This window comes from Bufo bufo, chromosome 9, assembly GCF_905171765.1.
Source record: "Bufo bufo chromosome 9, aBufBuf1.1, whole genome shotgun sequence".
Taxonomy (NCBI): Eukaryota; Metazoa; Chordata; class Amphibia; order Anura; family Bufonidae; genus Bufo; species Bufo bufo.
In genome coordinates, this window is record NC_053397.1 from 196,034,101 (window position 1) to 196,051,559 (window position 17,459).

Below are 17,459 nucleotides of genomic sequence, written 5' to 3' on the forward strand. Positions count from 1 at the left end.
AGTTTTTTTTAACTGATGATCTATCCTCTAGATAGATAGTCAGCATCTGATTGGCGGGGGTCCGACACCCGGGACCCCCGCCGATCAGCTGTTTGAGAAGGGCCCCCCGCCGATCAGATGCTGATGATCTATCCAGAGGTAAGATCATCAGATTAAAAAAACTGCAGAACCCCTTTAAAGGGAACGTGTGACCACCCTAGACCGTTTCTTACTGTCCGTACAGCACTGTAGTTCTGCTTTAGCCCTTTTTCAATAACTCCCAAACTGGGGGAGAGTCTGTATTAAGTATTAATCAAATGAATTTGAGTTTTACTACCAATATTAGCAAAGAAAAGGTGGATTTCTTGGATATCACAATTAAAAAACAAGATAAAGGTTTAATATGTAATACATATCAAAAACCTGTAAATAAAAATAGTTATATACTTTTTTCAAGTTGCCGTCTACCAAGATGGCTGATAAACATACCTACTAGCCAACTTAGGAGACTAACAAGGAATTGCACCACAAATGATCAATTTGAAAAGGAGGCACAAGAATTAAGTGAACAATTTTTTAAAAAAGATTAACCTTCAAAAGCTATTGAGAACTCTCTGAACAAGGTTAGATCTATGGAGAGGAAAGTTTTTTTGTTTTTTTTTAAAGAGAATACAATTGATAAAAAGAATGATGATACCCTACACATAATCCTGCCTTTCAATAGTCATTATAAAGGAATAGAAAAAATAATAAATAAACATTGGCATCATATTTTAGAAGATAAATTATTAGGTCCTATGCTAACACCAATTCCAAAAATTACGTATAGAAAAGTACACAATTTGGGCTTATAAATTGCCTCTTCATATAAAAATAAGGTAAAAACGAAGACACACAATTGGTTACAATTAAATGTTTTTTTTTTAGATGTGGAACATGCAATAATTGTAGAATTACTAAATTCCCAAAGAAAATTACTGAGGTTCATTCCACAAAAAACTCTTTTCGTTTGAGGATAAAAGGCACTTTGATATGCTATTCGAAGGATGTGATATATATTATACAATGTCCATGTAAACAATACATTGCTAGAACCAAACGTACCTTGAAAAAAAGAATATCAGAACACATTAATAATATTAAAAATGGTTTAGAACAGCATTTATTATCCAAACATTACAAGGAGTTTCATAATAAAGATCCATCAACATTTACCTTTGCAGCAATAGAAAAAGTGAGGAAACAATGGAGGGGCGGAGAGCATATAGCATCCATGTCGAGAAGGGAATCGAGAAGAATTTTTGAGTTTGATACCCTGATTCCAAACTGCTTGAACGCAGAAATGGAAATTTTGGGATTTTTGTAGAACCGGGATGGGTACCCTTCATGGACGTGACATAGGGGTCAGGCTGTTTACCAGCACCCTAATCTCGCCTACGTGGGAGGCCTCCATCCCTTGTCCTCATTAGAAGTGCCCTATTTGCAAAACATAAAAGAATGTAGGAGAAAAAATAAAATAAAAATAAGAATAAAAGAAGATAAAATAAAAAAGTAGGTAATTATGATTAAAATGGGAGTGATCTAATACATATGGTTAAGTACTGGTATTCCTTGGTATTTAAGTTGGCCGGTCAACGGGATTGATAATAACATCGAGTATATATGTGTTGTGTACTTTTATCCACCCCAGATACTAGCAATTCTATGTGATTGGACGGTAGAACACAACTTTTTAATATAGTTTTAATTTATTTTATTTTTATTCGATTGTATATAATACATTTTTATTTTTGGTACAGCTCCTGGTGAGCCTGTTTAATTCAAGATACACAATGCTTTTATTTCTTTTTGAAGGTGGGGGCATTCTGGAACAGTGCACCTATATCCAGTGATCAAACGGGAAGAGCCGCTATTTATTTACAACTTTTCCAATATATGTTCACTATCCCCCCCCCCCCCCCCATAACCACGTTTTTATCAATATGCTAATTAGGTTGAAAGTGTCCAAGACCCTTTCCTAAATTGCGCCCATGAGCAATGAGCCCCGCTCCTCCCCTCTTCTTCTCTCCACCTCCAAGCAGCAGCGATGGCATCATGCAGCAGCTCCAAATCGCAGTTCAGCCAATAAAGTTGCTGCCAGCGGAAGATAGCAGACTGCGCAGACGCACGTTTCCTTTCAGTTTGCACCCGCAGCCTGGCTGAGATTTGGAGCAGCTGCGTGATGACATTGCTGCAGCTTGGAGGTGGAGAAGAGGGGAGGAGCGGGGCTCACTGCTGATGGGCGCAGCTGGGCTCCAGCACGATTTAAGTTCAGCCCCTCTGGTTCTTCTAAACCTAATGACCATATTTATAAAAACTCGTTTTTGGGGAATAGTGAACATTGTTCAGAACATGCAGGTATATTTGAAAAGCGCTATAGCAGAGCTAGAGTGCTGTACGAACAGTTAGAAACAGTCTAGGGTGGTGACAGATTCCTTTTCGGACCGCAAAACAGATAAGGTCGTGTGCATGAGGCCTTAAAGGGCATCTGTCAGCAGATTTGTACATATAACACTGTCTGACCTGTTACATGCGCGCTTGGCAGCTGAATGCATCTGTGTTGGTCCCATGTTCATATGTGCCCGCATGGCTGAGAAAAATTATGTTTTAATATATGCAAATGAGCCTCTAGGAGCAATGGGGGCGTTGCTGTTACACCTAGAGGCTCTGCTCTCTGAAACTGCTGCATCCTCTGCACTTTGATTTACAGGTCCACTGCCTGGCCCTGTTGATCAAAGTGGAGTGGACACTGCAGTTGCAAAGAGAGCAGAGCTATGCAAATTAGACTCTAGGAGCAACGGGGGCGTTGCCGTTACACCTAGAGGTTCTGCTCTCTCTGCAGCTTCTGCTCTTTCTCCACTTTGATAGGGGCAGGCAGTGAAAATGTCATCACACCTGGCCCCTGTCAATCAAAGTGCAGAGGTCGCAGCAGTTACAGAGAGAGAGAGCAGAGCCTCTAGGTGTAACGGCAACGCCCCCGTTGCTCCTAGAGGTTCATTTGCATATATTAAAACACAATTTTCTCAGTAATGCGGGCACATATGAACATGGGACCAACACAGACTCCTTCAGCTGCCAAGCGCACATGTAACAGGTCAGACAGTGTCATAGGTACAAAACTGCTGACAGATGCCCTTTTAAAGACATTTTTTTATTTTTGCATTCTTTTCATTCTACTCATCATATTTTCAATTGGTATTTATTAATATTTTTCATGGTTTTTCTGTACAGCGTTCTGTCTCTCCTCACTGCTTGCTGCCGACATTGCAGTGGCGAGTAGTGTAATTCTAGCTGCGTTCCCTTCTTACGGCTGATCGGCGGTGGGGTGCTGGCTGTCGGAACCCCGCTGATCTGCAATTGATGACCTATCCTAAAGATAGGTCATCAGTATAGGAAAAGCGGAGAACCCCTTTAAACCAGGACATCTTCCTGGCTCACCACAATTCCCATTCGTACTGTAACTTGTCATACTTTGCCATTACTAGTTGGTTTCTTCTATCTTAAAACAAGCTTGAAAAGCTATTTTGAAAAAAAATAAATTGAGCCAGTGGGATCTTTTTATAATTATGGCTTCCCGAAGCCTTGTCTGTTTGACATGTTAATATCAAGTCACAGATTGCAATGGCTGTCATTACGGTATTCACAAGCCTGGGTGGAAAATTGCCCAAATGGCTTTCAAATAAAAATGTTGTGAAAAGCTTTAAAAATAGATTATTCAGAGAAGATCTTTTATTCCGCGGTTATTTGTGTCTTAAGGATAAGCAGCTGTAGTCTCCTCACAACATGTTTCCTTGTTTCGGCAATTCACTGTCAAATTGCACTTCAATACAGGAATCTCGGAATGAGCTCAGACAAAAAGGTTTTATAAGAGCACATCTTGTACTGCTGAGAAATTATTAGACAGTAGCTGAGCGATTAGGGTGACATCTGCCTGCTCTCGTAGGCCACTTCTTAAAGGAACAAGAGGTGGGGATAAAAATGAATCTGGTTACATTCGCAAATGGAAAAACATGCAAAGCCTTTGCAATTGTTTTAAAGGGGTCGTCTCACTTCAGCAAATGGCATTTATCATGTAGAGAAAGTTAATACAAGGCACTGACTAATGTATTGTGATTGTCCATATTGCCTCCTTTGCTGGCTGGATTTATTTTTCCATCATGTTATACGCTGTTCATGTCCAGGGGTTACGACCACCCTGCAATCCAGGACAGGTGGTCGTGCATGCACACTATAGGAGAAATCACAGGCCTATGCGTGCTCCCTCAGAGAGGCTGGTGCTTTTTCCGATAGTGTGCAAGCACGACCACTGCTGCTGGACGAGCAGTCTGTAATGTGATGGATGCCGGCAAAGGACAATCACAATACATTAGTAAGTGCCTTGTGTTAAAAAGGGGTTGTCCAAGTTATTTGTATTGATGACCTATCCTCAGGATAGCTAAGTATAAAGGTAAGGCAGGAACACCCACTACTGGAGCTATAACATATATATTTAAATGTTTAAATTTATAACATTTATTTAAAGTATAATGCACTCCTCACTCCTCCTTTCTAGTCAAATACATGCTGGGTACATATAGATTAAAAACACAAAATAAAATACGTATATAATAAAAACCTAGATGACGAACTCCCCCCCCCCAAAAACAAAAAGGCAAATGCTTAAAGGGGTTCTGCAGTTTTTTTTAAACTGATGATCTATCCTCTGGATAGACCATCAGCATCTGATCGGCGGGGGTCTGACACCCGGGACCCCCGCCGATCAGCTGTTTGAGAAGGCAGGGGCGCTGTCAGTAGCGCCGCGGCCTTCTCGCTGTTTACCGCAGGCCCAGTGACGTCACGACTAGTATCACTGGCCTGGGAGCGGCTAAGCTCCATTCAAGTGAACAGAGCTTAGCCGCGCCCAGGCCATTGATACTAGTCGTAACGTCACTGGGCCTGCGGTAAACAGACAGAAGTCCGCGGTGCTACTGCCAGCGCCGCTGCCTTCTCAAACAGCTGATCGGCGGGGGTCCCTGATGTCGGACCCCCGCCGATCGGATGCTGATGATCTATCCAGAGGATAGATCATCAGTTTAAAAAACTGCAGAACCCCTTTAATTAATGCTCAATGGAGCACTTTCTATATTCATTATATGTATTCTGTATTGTGTATGAGAATCGGCAAGAGTTAATATAGATGGCCAACTCACATATACTTTACATATATATCACTATTTGGTTGGATTAAGCAATAAAATCCTTTTTACTTAACATATACTTATAGTGTAAATGCTGTACTATATACGGTATACATCCCCTATTAATCCAAAACTATATCGAAGTTTACTATAGTTTGTTCTGTGGTTACGATATAGATGTAGTCACTTATCAAGATGTAGTCAAAGTCCACATATATGTTAATCTTTTTGTAGATGTTCATATTATCAATCCAACAGAATATATATGAGGGGATATGATATCCAATAAATCTGTAAGAAAGTATGACATCCAGCAGGATCGATGTAGATGAAGACACGTTGCACAATAAGTACTCAATGCCAAAATAACATTCCAGGCAGTGCTGTCCAATATAATAGTTCCACTTAGTGGCGCAGTTCCCTGCCTTTAGGTATCATTCCTGAGGACATATAATGTTTGCCTCGTATGAGACTCTTACCCCACTCCTATATGTAGTCTCTCCTTGTCTGGGGCAGACGCCAGGAAGCCGTGTATGTTGCGGCACTCGTTCCTGTGTCTCCGCGCGCTGTTTGAAGCGGTCACGTGACCAAACCACGTGATCGCAAGGGGACTCAGGTGATCAAAGTTCCGTGCTCATACCTCGGTGCACAGAGGTTGAGCTGTAGATATATAGCGCTGTTATCTTGGGGTACCTTTTACTTCGCTTGGTCCTGACCAGAAGATCTTTAGTTAGATGACACAGGATAACTCCACGACGCGTTTCGGAGCCTCTTGCTCCTTCATCAGTGGCTGATGGCCAGTGGCCACTGATGAAGGAGCAAGAGACTCTGAAACACGTCTTGCCAGTTCTCATACACGATACATATAATCAATATAGGAAGTGCTCCATTGTGCATTAATTAATCCTTTGCCTTTTTGTCTTTGGCGGGGGGGATTTCGTTATCCATGTTTTTATTATATACTTATGTTATTTTGTGTTTTTAATCTATATATACCCAGCATGTATTTGACTAGAAAGGAGGAGTGCATTATACTTTAAATGAATTTTATCTCCTATAGCACCAGTAGTGGGTGTTCCTGCCTTACCTTTATACTTACCTTGTTTTTTCTATGATTAGATTCTGGGTGATCCAAAAACGCAGAGAACCCCCTCATCGAATATTTCCATTAATTTATCCTCAGGATAGCTCATCAATATCAGATAGGCGGGGGTCCGCGATCAGCTAGTTGAAGACAAGGAGTGCGCCGTTCGAGCGCTGCCTTCTTTGTTTACCTGCTCGCCGTCGCAACAGCTGCAGCGAGCAGGTGTAATTACAAGAAGCCGTCCCATTGAAGAGTATCCTACAGAGCCGTCCCATACAAGTGAGTGGGACGGCTTCTTGTAATTGCAACTGCTCGCTGCAGCTGTTGCGACGACGAGCAGGTAAACAAGAGAAGGCTGTGCTGGCACGGAACGCGGCCTTTTCTTCAACTAGCTGATCAGCCGGGGTGCCGGTTGTCTGACCTCCACCGATCTGAAATTGATGACCTATCCTGAGGATAGGTCAATAAAAGTAACTTGGAGGACCACTTTAACTTCATCTACATGATAAATGCCATTTGCTGAAGTAAGACAACCCCTTTTAAAGTGAATGTGTCGTCAGAAAATGACCCATCGTCTTAAATATGTTTTTATGTTAATCATATTTTTAAAGAATTTTGGTGCTGAAATTTTTATTTTCCATGTCAATATCTATTTAAAAATCTAAAATCCTGCATTTTTGGCACTGGCCACTAAGCCTAATAAGAAGTGCCACTTCTTGGTACAGATCATTTTACTGCTGATATCACAGCTATATAGATTACACAAGATTCACAATAGGTGATATCACAACTTATCTACTCCCTCCTGACCACTGCACAGGTCACAGACCACGTCTAGTAAAATCTCCCATAGAAGTCAGAGGTCCCCTCCTATACATTGTGTCTATGGTCCATGTGGCTGCCGTAAAGCATATCTCTAAATGCTGTAAATTACAGCTGAGGCAAGATGGCTGCCCCCATAATTATAAATAGAAAATGGGGGAAAAAAATCTACAGTCAGAAAATAAAAACAGATTACAAAAAAGGATATGTGTCCCTATTGGGTTTTAACTGGCAGAAAATAATTTTGGTGTCACATTCCCTTTTAAAGGAGAAGTTCTAGGAGCTGCTCCTAGAAGAGCTACAGGGGTTATCTGATGATTAAAGGGGTTGTCCAAGTTCCTCATATTGGTGGCCTATTCTTAGGTCAAAATGCAGACATGGATGATCTCATGGTGGTAGAGGGTGGACGTCATGAATGAATATTCGAGTTGGAAAGAATCGGGCTTGTTGTATGCTATAACATAAATTGTTCTTTGTCTTTAACAGCCCAGTGCCAAAAGATCGCGATAAACTGTTCTTCAAACTGAAGCAAGGCCTGGAGAAGAAAGTTGTGATAATGATCCAGCAGGTGTCAAACAAGGAGCTAGTTGTGGAAAGGTGAGTCCAATGGAGACATCCTAGACTACCGCCCTCTGTCACTGCAAGGCATCTTGCACACAAAATACAGATAACGTCCGTGTTGCATCCGTTTTTTTGCAGCCCAGTATAGGATGATCCGTGTGCTGTGCTTTCCACATCCACATGTCCATTCCGCAAAATATAGAACACGTCCTGTTCTTGACTGTGAAATGTGGACCACGGACCCATTGAAGTCAATGGGTCCGCAAAAAAATAAAAAATAAATAAAGATGCAACACTTGGGATCATCAGGTTTATGGCACATTAAAGGGGTTGTCTGAGATTTTTTAGCTGATGACCTATCCTTTGGCTAGATCATCAGTATCTGATCAGTGAGGGTCGGACACCCAGGACCTCTGCCGATCAGCTCTTTGAGAAGACACCAGCGCCTTCTCTCAGCTCACCAAACACAACACTATACATTGTATAACGGCTGTGCTTGGCATCGCTCTCAGCCCTATTCACTTCAATGAGGCTGAACTGCTCGTAGGCCACGTGACCGATGAACATGACATCACATGGCTTAGGCTAAGCTGCAAGATGGCCGTGTTGCTGCCTTCTCAAACAGCTGATCGTTGGGGGTCCTGGGTGTCTGACCCCCACCGGTTAGATACTGATGACCTATCCAGAGGATAGGTAATCAGTTAAATCTCGGACAACCCCTTTAGTGTTCACATATAGTACAGCTATGGAGCCATAGCTCTCTATATTTATTGTTACTTATTAAGGATAAAGGGGGTCATTTACAAACAGTCACTTTTTGGCGTATATCTGTTGCAAATTGCGACTTTTCCATGCTCATGCCAGGTCTAAAAAAGGAGGCATGGTGGGGAAGCGGGCAGGCTCATCTCACTGATCATTTTCTACACCTGTTTTATGCATAGAAAATGGTCTAAATGTACGCCAGCAAAGGGAGCTTGCGTAGATTTAGAAGCGACGGTGGATACGACGAAGTTATGTAGAGGCCGGTGCTGAAAGGGTATTAAGACCGGCGTCTAAAGCTCCGGCCTTAATAAATGACTCCCAAAGTATATTATGGAGTAAGAGCGGGTTTCATGGTTATGAGAGCATCATTTACTATTTTTAGAAAGGTGCTTTCACACGTTGTTTTTTAGTGCCATTTTTCTGCACTTTTGCTTTTTTCTTGCAGCATTTTTTGCAGCTTTGTCTTCTGATGCTTTTTTTTTGTTATTTTTTATTTTTTGTCGAGATGTTTATTTTATCTTACTGATATAGTGCCAACATATTCTACAATGCTTTACAGACATTATTAACACTTGCCGTCCTCAGTGGAGCTCACAATCTATGTCTTTGGCGTTTGGGAGGAAAGTGGAGTACGCAGAGGAAACCAACGTAACCACTGAGAGAACATACAAGCTCCTTGCAGATTTTCGCCTTGGTCGGATTTGAACCTAGGACCCCAGCCCTTGAGTAGCTGGAGTAGATTTCAATTGTCCTTTACACTAGGAAGCTGGTGTAAATAATAGTGAATTTGCTGGGGCTGAAGACCCCGCTTCTGCCATGCCTCCACCCCGCTGCCAGATGGGTTTGCCAGATTTGCACCTATCCATTTCACTTTGTTACGATGTGCTAATTTTGTCCATTGCCTGGCATTTGTGCGGGCGGTGACTGCATCCAGCTTAGTCGTGCACGCCGCCTACCTGTCTGAGGCTGCTTTTATTCATTTGTGTAGATTACCGCTGGTTCCTACCCATCCTCAGTTGATTGTGTAGGCCTGGGCCCAAGAAAGAAAGTGAAAAGTCTTCTATTGTACAGGTACATTGTGTAGTGTAGGAACTAAGGATGAGCCAATTGTTTCATTCATCACACTGAGTTCTTCAGCTGTGAGGGTCTGTCCCCATTGTCGAAGAATATTCCCCCTGCCTCTTGATTAACAGGGCCAGGCACCTCGTCCGTCCTTGACTGTCTCGTGCCTATGCTGCTGCTCAGAGTTGTGGCGCAAGCGCAGAGACTCTGCTTCCGTTCCCAGAGCAACGACTGTACATGTGCCCCAACACTGCTGGCTAGCAACACATCCACAGTCTCTACTCTAGTTTTGGAAGCAAAGCCTTTGCCCCTGCGCCGTTACACGAAGCAGGGAGGCAGGTACGAGGTTGTTAGGGCTGGGCGAAAGGTTCCTCAGGCCGTTGCTCGGCTGTGCCCGTATTGCGGCCCGCAAACAGTGGGTCCGCAATATACGGGCACCGGCCGTTTATGCACCGCATCACAGATGCGAACCCATTCACTTGAATAAGTCCACGATCCGGAAGGAGCGCTACGGAACGGTGGCATGGAACCCCACAGAAGCACTACGAAGTGCTTCCGTTGGGTTTCTCTCTGTGCCTCTGCACCGCAAAAAAATAGGACATGTTGCAGACGGATCACGGACCCATTCATGTCGAATGGGTCTGCGTCCGTCTGCGGCAGCCGCACGGATGATGCCCGTGCATTGGGGACGGCAAATTTCCGTCCCCAATGCATGGAACAGCCGGCACACGTACGTGTGCATGAGCCCTAACCCTATGTAATTATAGAATACATTTTTGGAAATGACAGTGCAGATAGTTCTACAAGAATAAAATGCTGTATCATCACTTTAGTCAAAGGCCAGCAATCCGGAAAATCAGTCACTGTTCTTGCATGCAATGGGAGAGAAAAGCCTGATTTCTGTCACTATCATTTACATTGAGCACAGCTAGAAATGTTCCTCCATTTTTGAATGTGTTTTTTTATTCCTCTACTAACTTGTAATGGATACAAATATTGAATGGACAGCACTCCAAGTTAGACTAGAAAGTACAGTAGGTGCATGCCTCACAGGGGTAATCTCAAAAGTAGACAGGCTGCCTCCGTCTTTTTACTTCAGGGACTAACTTGTAATGGATCTGAAAGGTTCCTGTATAAATGTTATCCTGAATACAGTGCTGCAGCTTGTGATGCTCTTCTGACCATCAGACGCTATGGCCACATCTGTGTCGGAGCCTCAGACACAGACTCTTCTTTAGGGGAAAACTTGCATTGCAAGCATTGTTATTTTTCTTGTCATTACCTTGGTGGAAAATGATGGACCTCATTGTATGGGCTCTTTCACATCCGTGTCCATGGTGACATCTGTGACAAGATGGTCAGTGGTTCATCCTTGAAGATGTTAGTGAAAGGTTCATGTTTGGTCCATATCTCCATTTTTTTTTTTTTTTTGGCCTCTTAGTGTCATCTTTACTCCCCGGACATTGTTGGGCTGCAAATAAATTTCTAAATCCTCTCCTAGCAACGATCTGTGAAAATTACTGATAGAACACGGATGCCATGTGTGTTGTTTTACTGGTTTTCAAGGATCTACAGGCTTCAGTGGTCGTAGTTGGTCCGTATCACTAACCAAAGCAGTGCCTGCTCCCGTGATTTTTCCATTGACCCACAGTCCGTGGCAGAGGTGCACCTAGCCTTTCTGCTGCCTCAGGAGAAAACTAAAACTGTGCCCCCCCCATGCTTATTTCTTAACCTAACCCCTTTACCACAATGAAAGCGCTCATTGCCCATGGCCCTTCGGCTGCCCCCCCCCCCCCCTCTTGCCCTTATCTGGTGCCGCCTCACCTGGCCTCATTGGTGGTGCACTCCTGGTCAGTGGAAAATCACTGATGTCTAAATAAACACATTAAAATCCATGGGTATGTGTGCTGTCTGAGGAGAACATGGTGAGCACACATCCGTGATTCACTGGCGTGCGAAAGAAGCCTAAATGAGTGCCAGTGCCGTCAGTCATGTGAACTTTATCCTGGTACTCGTTATGAACCACATGCTCTGTAATCTAAATTAGTGTAAATTTGAAAATACAGCTACTGGTTACTTAGTCATTTTTAAAGATGCAATATAAGGCCTTATGCACATAATCCTATTTTTGGTCCGCATCTGATTGTTTTCATTGGGGCCACAAATAATGTGGACACAGTGGCATGCCCGGGTGCCGGCTCTTAGGGGGGGTGCCAGAAGCAATGAGTGCTTCCATTAATACAGATGGAAGCGCTCATTGCTGGAGTGCAGGGAGCTGGGTCCTGTCACTCACAGCTCAGCTCCCAGCGCTCCTCCCCTCCTTCTCTGTGTGCCGCGCTCTGAATGGTGAAGCAGGAAGAATTCTCCCTGCTCCACCATTCATCCTGCAGGCACAGATCGCGCTGCCGACCTGTGTGGGCGGAGCCTGCAGCCCGGTAATCTGCATAAGCTCCACCCACACTGTGCTGTAGAACGATCTGTGTCGGCAGGGAAGAGAGGTATGTGAGCTTCAGGAACGGGACAAGGTGAGTAGTTACTGTGTTTTTGTTTTTGTTTTTGTTTTATATGGGAGGGGCACAGAGCCAGAGGGCATTACTACAGTGAAGGGGGGCACAGAGCCAGAGGGCATTACTACAGTGAAGGGGGGCACAGAGCCAGAGGGCATTACTACAGTGAAGGGGGGCACAGAGGGCATTATTACTGTGAAGGGGGCACAGAGGGCATTGTTACTGTGAAGGGGGCACAGTTGGCATGGTTACTGTGAAGGGGGCACAGTTGGCATTGTTACTGTGAAGGGGACACTGGGCATTATTACTGTGAAGGAGGCACAATGGGGATTTCTACTATGGAGGGGGCACAGAGGGTATTACTAGCACAGAGGGCATTACTACTAAGAGGGCACAATGGGCATTATTACTGTGAAGGGGCACAATGGGCATTATTACTGTGAAGGGGCACAAAGAGGGCATACTTACTGTGTGGGGGGGGCACAATGTGGGCATAACTATTGTGAGGTGGCGTACATCTGTACAAAACTACTGTGAAGATTGTACAATGAGGGCAATGCTACTGTGAGGGGGTACAATTTTTTTTTTTTTTGTGTTGGGGGGGGGGGGGGGGTGGGAAGGGGGGGGGGGGGTGGGAAGGGGGGGTGCCAGAGAAAGACACCCTAGGCACGCCACTTTGTGGACAGCAGACTGTGCTGTCCGCATCCACATGTCTGTTCAACTGGCCCGCAAAAAAAGATAGAACATTGTTGTTCGGATGAATTATACCAATAAACATGTCCTATTCTTGTCTGTTTTATTACAAGAATGGGCATTTTTACAGTAGTGCAGGATGTACAGGATCAAAAGAAAAAGGTTGATTCCAGCTTCAGCGTATAAAAGTTTTTCTTTATTCAGCTTGTAGTATAAAATCCGACACAAAGTCACATGGAGAGACACAGATTGTACATTTACAATCTATCTGTGTCTCTCTATGTGACTTTGTGTCGGATTTTATACTACAAGCTGAATAAAGAAAAACTTTTATACGCTGAAGCTGGAATCAACCTTTTTCTTTTGCTCTTGGACTTATCAAGTGTGGCTAGGTTCAAGCCACTCCTTTTCCGTGCTTCATGCAGGTGACTAAAGGTGAGAGCTGCTAAAATCCTTTCTCTTTTCATAGGATGTACAGGATGCACACGACCGGTATCCGTGTTTTTCATGTCTGCTGTGTGCAGACCGCAAAACTGATACGGTTCTGTGCATGAGGCCTAAGAGTAAAAACTTGGCTAGGTCGATGTTAAAGGACCATTACTCTAATGCCTTTCAAACTGGCCATTCATCATGAAGTCCAGCAGAACCAAAATGTGATATAATACAGACCAGCGTGTGACTGCTGCAGCCAATCACAGACCCATGATGTCACCTCTGCAGCCACTGGGAGAAACAGAGCTGCATCGCATGATCTGTCATGTAAGTAATCAAGTCGATACAGGTTTTAAAACTGGACAACCTCTTTGAAGAGCTTTTTCTGGGAGATGAATACCAATGACCTATCCCCCGGATTGGTCATCAATATTCAATTTGTGTGTGTGTGTTTGTGGCAGGGGGGGGCTCCTTTGACTCTCACTTATCAACTCTTTGAATAGCGCTACAGCTTATTCTTTACAGGGAGTGCAGAATTATTAGGCAAGTTGTATTTTTGAGGATTAATTTTATTATTGAACAACAACCATGTTCTCAATGAACCCAAAAAACTCATTAATATCAAAGCTGAATATTTTTGGAAGTAGTTTTTAGTTTGTTTTTAGTTTTAGCTATTTTAGGGGGATATCTGTGTGTGCAGGTGACTATTACTGTGCATAATTATTAGGCAACTTAGCAAAAAACAAATATATACCCATTTCAATTATTTATTTTTACCAGTGAAACCAATATAACATCTCAACATTCACAAATATACATTTCTGACATTCAAAAACAAAACAAAAACAAATCAGTGACCAATATAGCCACCTTTCTTTGCAAGGACACTCAAAAGCCTGCCATCCATGGATTCTGTCAGTGTTTTGATCTGTTCACCATCAACATTGCGTGCAGCAGCAACCACAGCCTCCCAGACACTGTTCAGAGAGGTGTACTCTTTTCCCTCCTTGTAAATCTCACATTTGATGATGGACCACAGGTTCTCAATGGGGTTCAGATCAGGTGAACAAGGAGGCCATGTCATTAGATTTTCTTCTTTTATACCCTTTCTTGCCAGCCACGCTGTGGAGTACTTGGACGTGTGTGATGGAGCATTGTCCTGCATGAAAATCATGTTTTTCTTGAAGGATGCAGACTTCTTCCTGTACCACTGCTTGAAGAAGGTGTCTTCCAGAAACTGGCAGTAGGACTGGGAGTTGAGCTTGACTCCATCCTCAACCCGAAAAGGCCCCACAAGCTCATCTTTGATGATACCAGCCCAAACCAGTACTCCACCTCCACCTTGCTGGCGTCTGAGTCGGACTGGAGCTCTCTGCCCTTTACCAATCCAGCCACGGGCCCATCCATCTGGCCCATCAAGACTCACTCTCATTTCATCAGTCCATAAAACCTTAGAAAAATCAGTCTTGAGATATTTCTTGGCCCAGTCTTGACGTTTCAGCTTGTGTGTCTTGTTCAGTGGTGGTCGTCTTTCAGCCTTTCTTACCTTGGCCATGTCTCTGAGTATTGCACACCTTGTGCTTTTGGGCACTCCAGTGATGGTGGCAAGTGGCATCTTGGCAGCTGCACGCTTGACTTTTCTCAGTTCATGGGCAGTTATTTTGCGCCTTGGTTTTTCCACACGCTTCTTGCGACCCTGTTGACTATTTTGAATGAAACGCTTGATTGTTCGATGATCACGCTTCAGAAGCTTTGCAATTTTAAGAGTGCTGCATCCCTCTGCAAGATATCTCACTATTTTTGACTTTTCTGAGACTGTCAAGTCCTTCTTTTGACCCATTTTGCCAAAGGAAAGGAAGTTGCCTAATAATTATGCACACCTAATATAGGGTGTTGATGTCATTAGACCACACCCCTTCTCATTACAGAGATGCACATCACCTAATATGCTTAATTGGTAGTAGGCTTTCGAGCCTATACAGCTTGGAGTAAGACAACATGCATAAAGAGGATGATGTGGTCAAAATACTCATTTGCCTAATAATTCTGCACGCAGTGTATATACCAAGTACAGCGCCGGACATTGCATAGTGGCTGTGCTTGGTATTGCAGCTCAATCCTTCCACTAGATTGTGACTGAGCTGCCGAAAAACCATGTGAATGATGGGTGTGAGGAGCGCCACTGCCTCTTCCAACAGTTGATCGTGAAGGCCAGGGTCAGACCCCAATTATCTGATATTGATTACCCGTTCTAAGGATAGGTTATCAATATTGAACTCTCAATATTGAACACTTTTAAAAGAAATGTGCAAAAAAGTAGGGTGTGGGGTTTGACAACTCCTCCCCACTTTTCGGCCGCACCTGTAAAGGGAAGATTACTTAGCTGCTTCCCGGCACTGGCTGCCCACACCTTCTCCTCCTGTCTGCCGGGCTCCCTCGCTGAAAACATCCGGTTTGACATCGTCTGTAGCAAATCACGGACCGTGGCGGTGACCGGATCCTCTTAAATCATAACAAACGGTCACATGACGCAAGAGGATCCCGTCACCGCCATGATCTATGATTGGATGCAGGCAATGTCAAACTGGATGTTTTCAGCGAGGGAGCCCAGCGGAGCATCGCAGGCCAGGAGGAGAAGGAGCGAGGAGCCAAGGCCCCCCCCCCCCCTCATTTTTACACATTCCCTTTAAGTGTCATCCACTCAAGGTTAATCATAAGAGTTTTAATTGCCCCTGCTATTGTAATTTTAGCAGCCAGACATACAAAAAAAAAAAAGTGATGTCCGGGGATCTTTTTTATTTTTTATTTTTTTTAAATGTCTTCCCATGGGTATTTATAGAGGGATGTGATTGTCACTGATTGTAAAAGATAATAGGTGTGTTTTATTTTTTTGTTCTTGTATTTAATTACCTAATTTCTGTGCACAATGATGGTTTTCTCAGTGTTCTTTGTGCTCCGTTATAGCTTGTAGACCCCAAGGCGTTAGTGTTCCAGCAGGTGGGGGTATTGTCTAGTAAACCATACATGAGCTCGTCCACTGACTAGTAAATGAAGCGCTGCGATCGTTGCATGTTTGATACACTGCTTTTATCACTCAGTCACACAGAGTTTTTGCGCTGATTGTGGAGTATTTCTGCCTCAAAACAGCCTTCATATCATTTCAATGAGAAGCAGCACTTATCTCGGGGCCTTATCTGTAATGTATCTTCCATTGAAATGAATGGGGATCATTAGAAAACAGCTCCATGTAAGTCCATGTGGTTTTTTTTTTTATTAATCATTTTCCACGGATCCGCACCAAAAACCTCGGGCTGAAAATGCAACTTTGTATTGAAGTGAACACCGGTTGCAATGTTTGTACAAAAATTGTTCTCTGCATAAAAATTAATAAAATAAAATAGTTTTTTCTCGCAAAAAAAGGCTTGTCAAAAAACCGCAGTAATGTTCACACGACGCGTTTTCAAAGTCCACTTGTGCTTTTTTTTTTCAGTGAATTATTTTTTTCATGCAGCTTCCTTTTTTTTTAACCAATCACTGGTCGCTTCAATTCAAATCTGCAATTTTCAACTAGCGGAAAAAGCAATAAAAACTCATGGACTTACATGGAGCCGTTTTTTATTTTTGTGTTGTTTTATGCTTCCCATTCATTTCATTGGGAGATTCAGCCTGGATTCTGCCCCAAGATAGGGCACGCGGCTTCTTTTTTTCCACGTGGAAAAAAAGCAAGTGCTGCTTCCCACTGCAATGAATGGGAGGCTGGTTTGAGACGGAAACGCTCCAAAAAACTCAGTGTGAGGGTCCATTCTTGTCTGCAATTGCGGACAAGAATAGGGCATGTTCTATTTTTTTTTCGGGAACTGAAATGCGGACCCTGAAGTGCGGGTCCGCATTTCAGGATCGGGGCCGCAATTCCGGGTCCACAATTCCGGGTCCACAATTCCGTTCCGCAAAATGCGGAATGGAATTGCGGATGTGTGAATGGAGCCTGAACTGGAGGTTCTGCAGAGAACCCAGCACTGCACTACCACTTTCCACTTCTTTGCAAAGCCAATCTAAAGTATAGTTTTAGTTCTCTCATCAAGTGGCCTCCGCCCTCCTCCCACCTGGAAGTTAAATGTGCTGCCAGGAGGTGCAGTAGGAGGAGCGGGCAGTCCTATCTTGCCATTCTGTAATTCATTTGCAGGAGATTTAGGGTGCTTTCACACTTGCGGCAGAGTGATCCGGCAAGCAGTTCCGTCACTGGAACTGCCTGCCAGATCTGGCAATCTACAAACGGGTCAGTTTCTATATTTTTTTTCACATTTTTAAAAGTCTGCGCATGCGCAGACCGGAAGGACGGAT

General features: G+C 43.6%; 1 protein-coding gene across 1 annotated transcript in view; it reads left to right on the forward strand.

Annotated features, from left to right (window-relative positions):
• Positions 1 to 17,459, forward strand: part of RABGAP1L (RAB GTPase activating protein 1 like) — a 328,801-nt gene that overhangs the window by 48,194 nt on the left and 263,148 nt on the right. Inside the window, exon 7 of the mRNA XM_040406733.1 lies at positions 7,588 to 7,698. Within this exon, the coding sequence (XP_040262667.1) occupies positions 7,588 to 7,698 (111 nt within the window). The remainder of the gene's footprint in view (positions 1 to 7,587; positions 7,699 to 17,459) is intronic.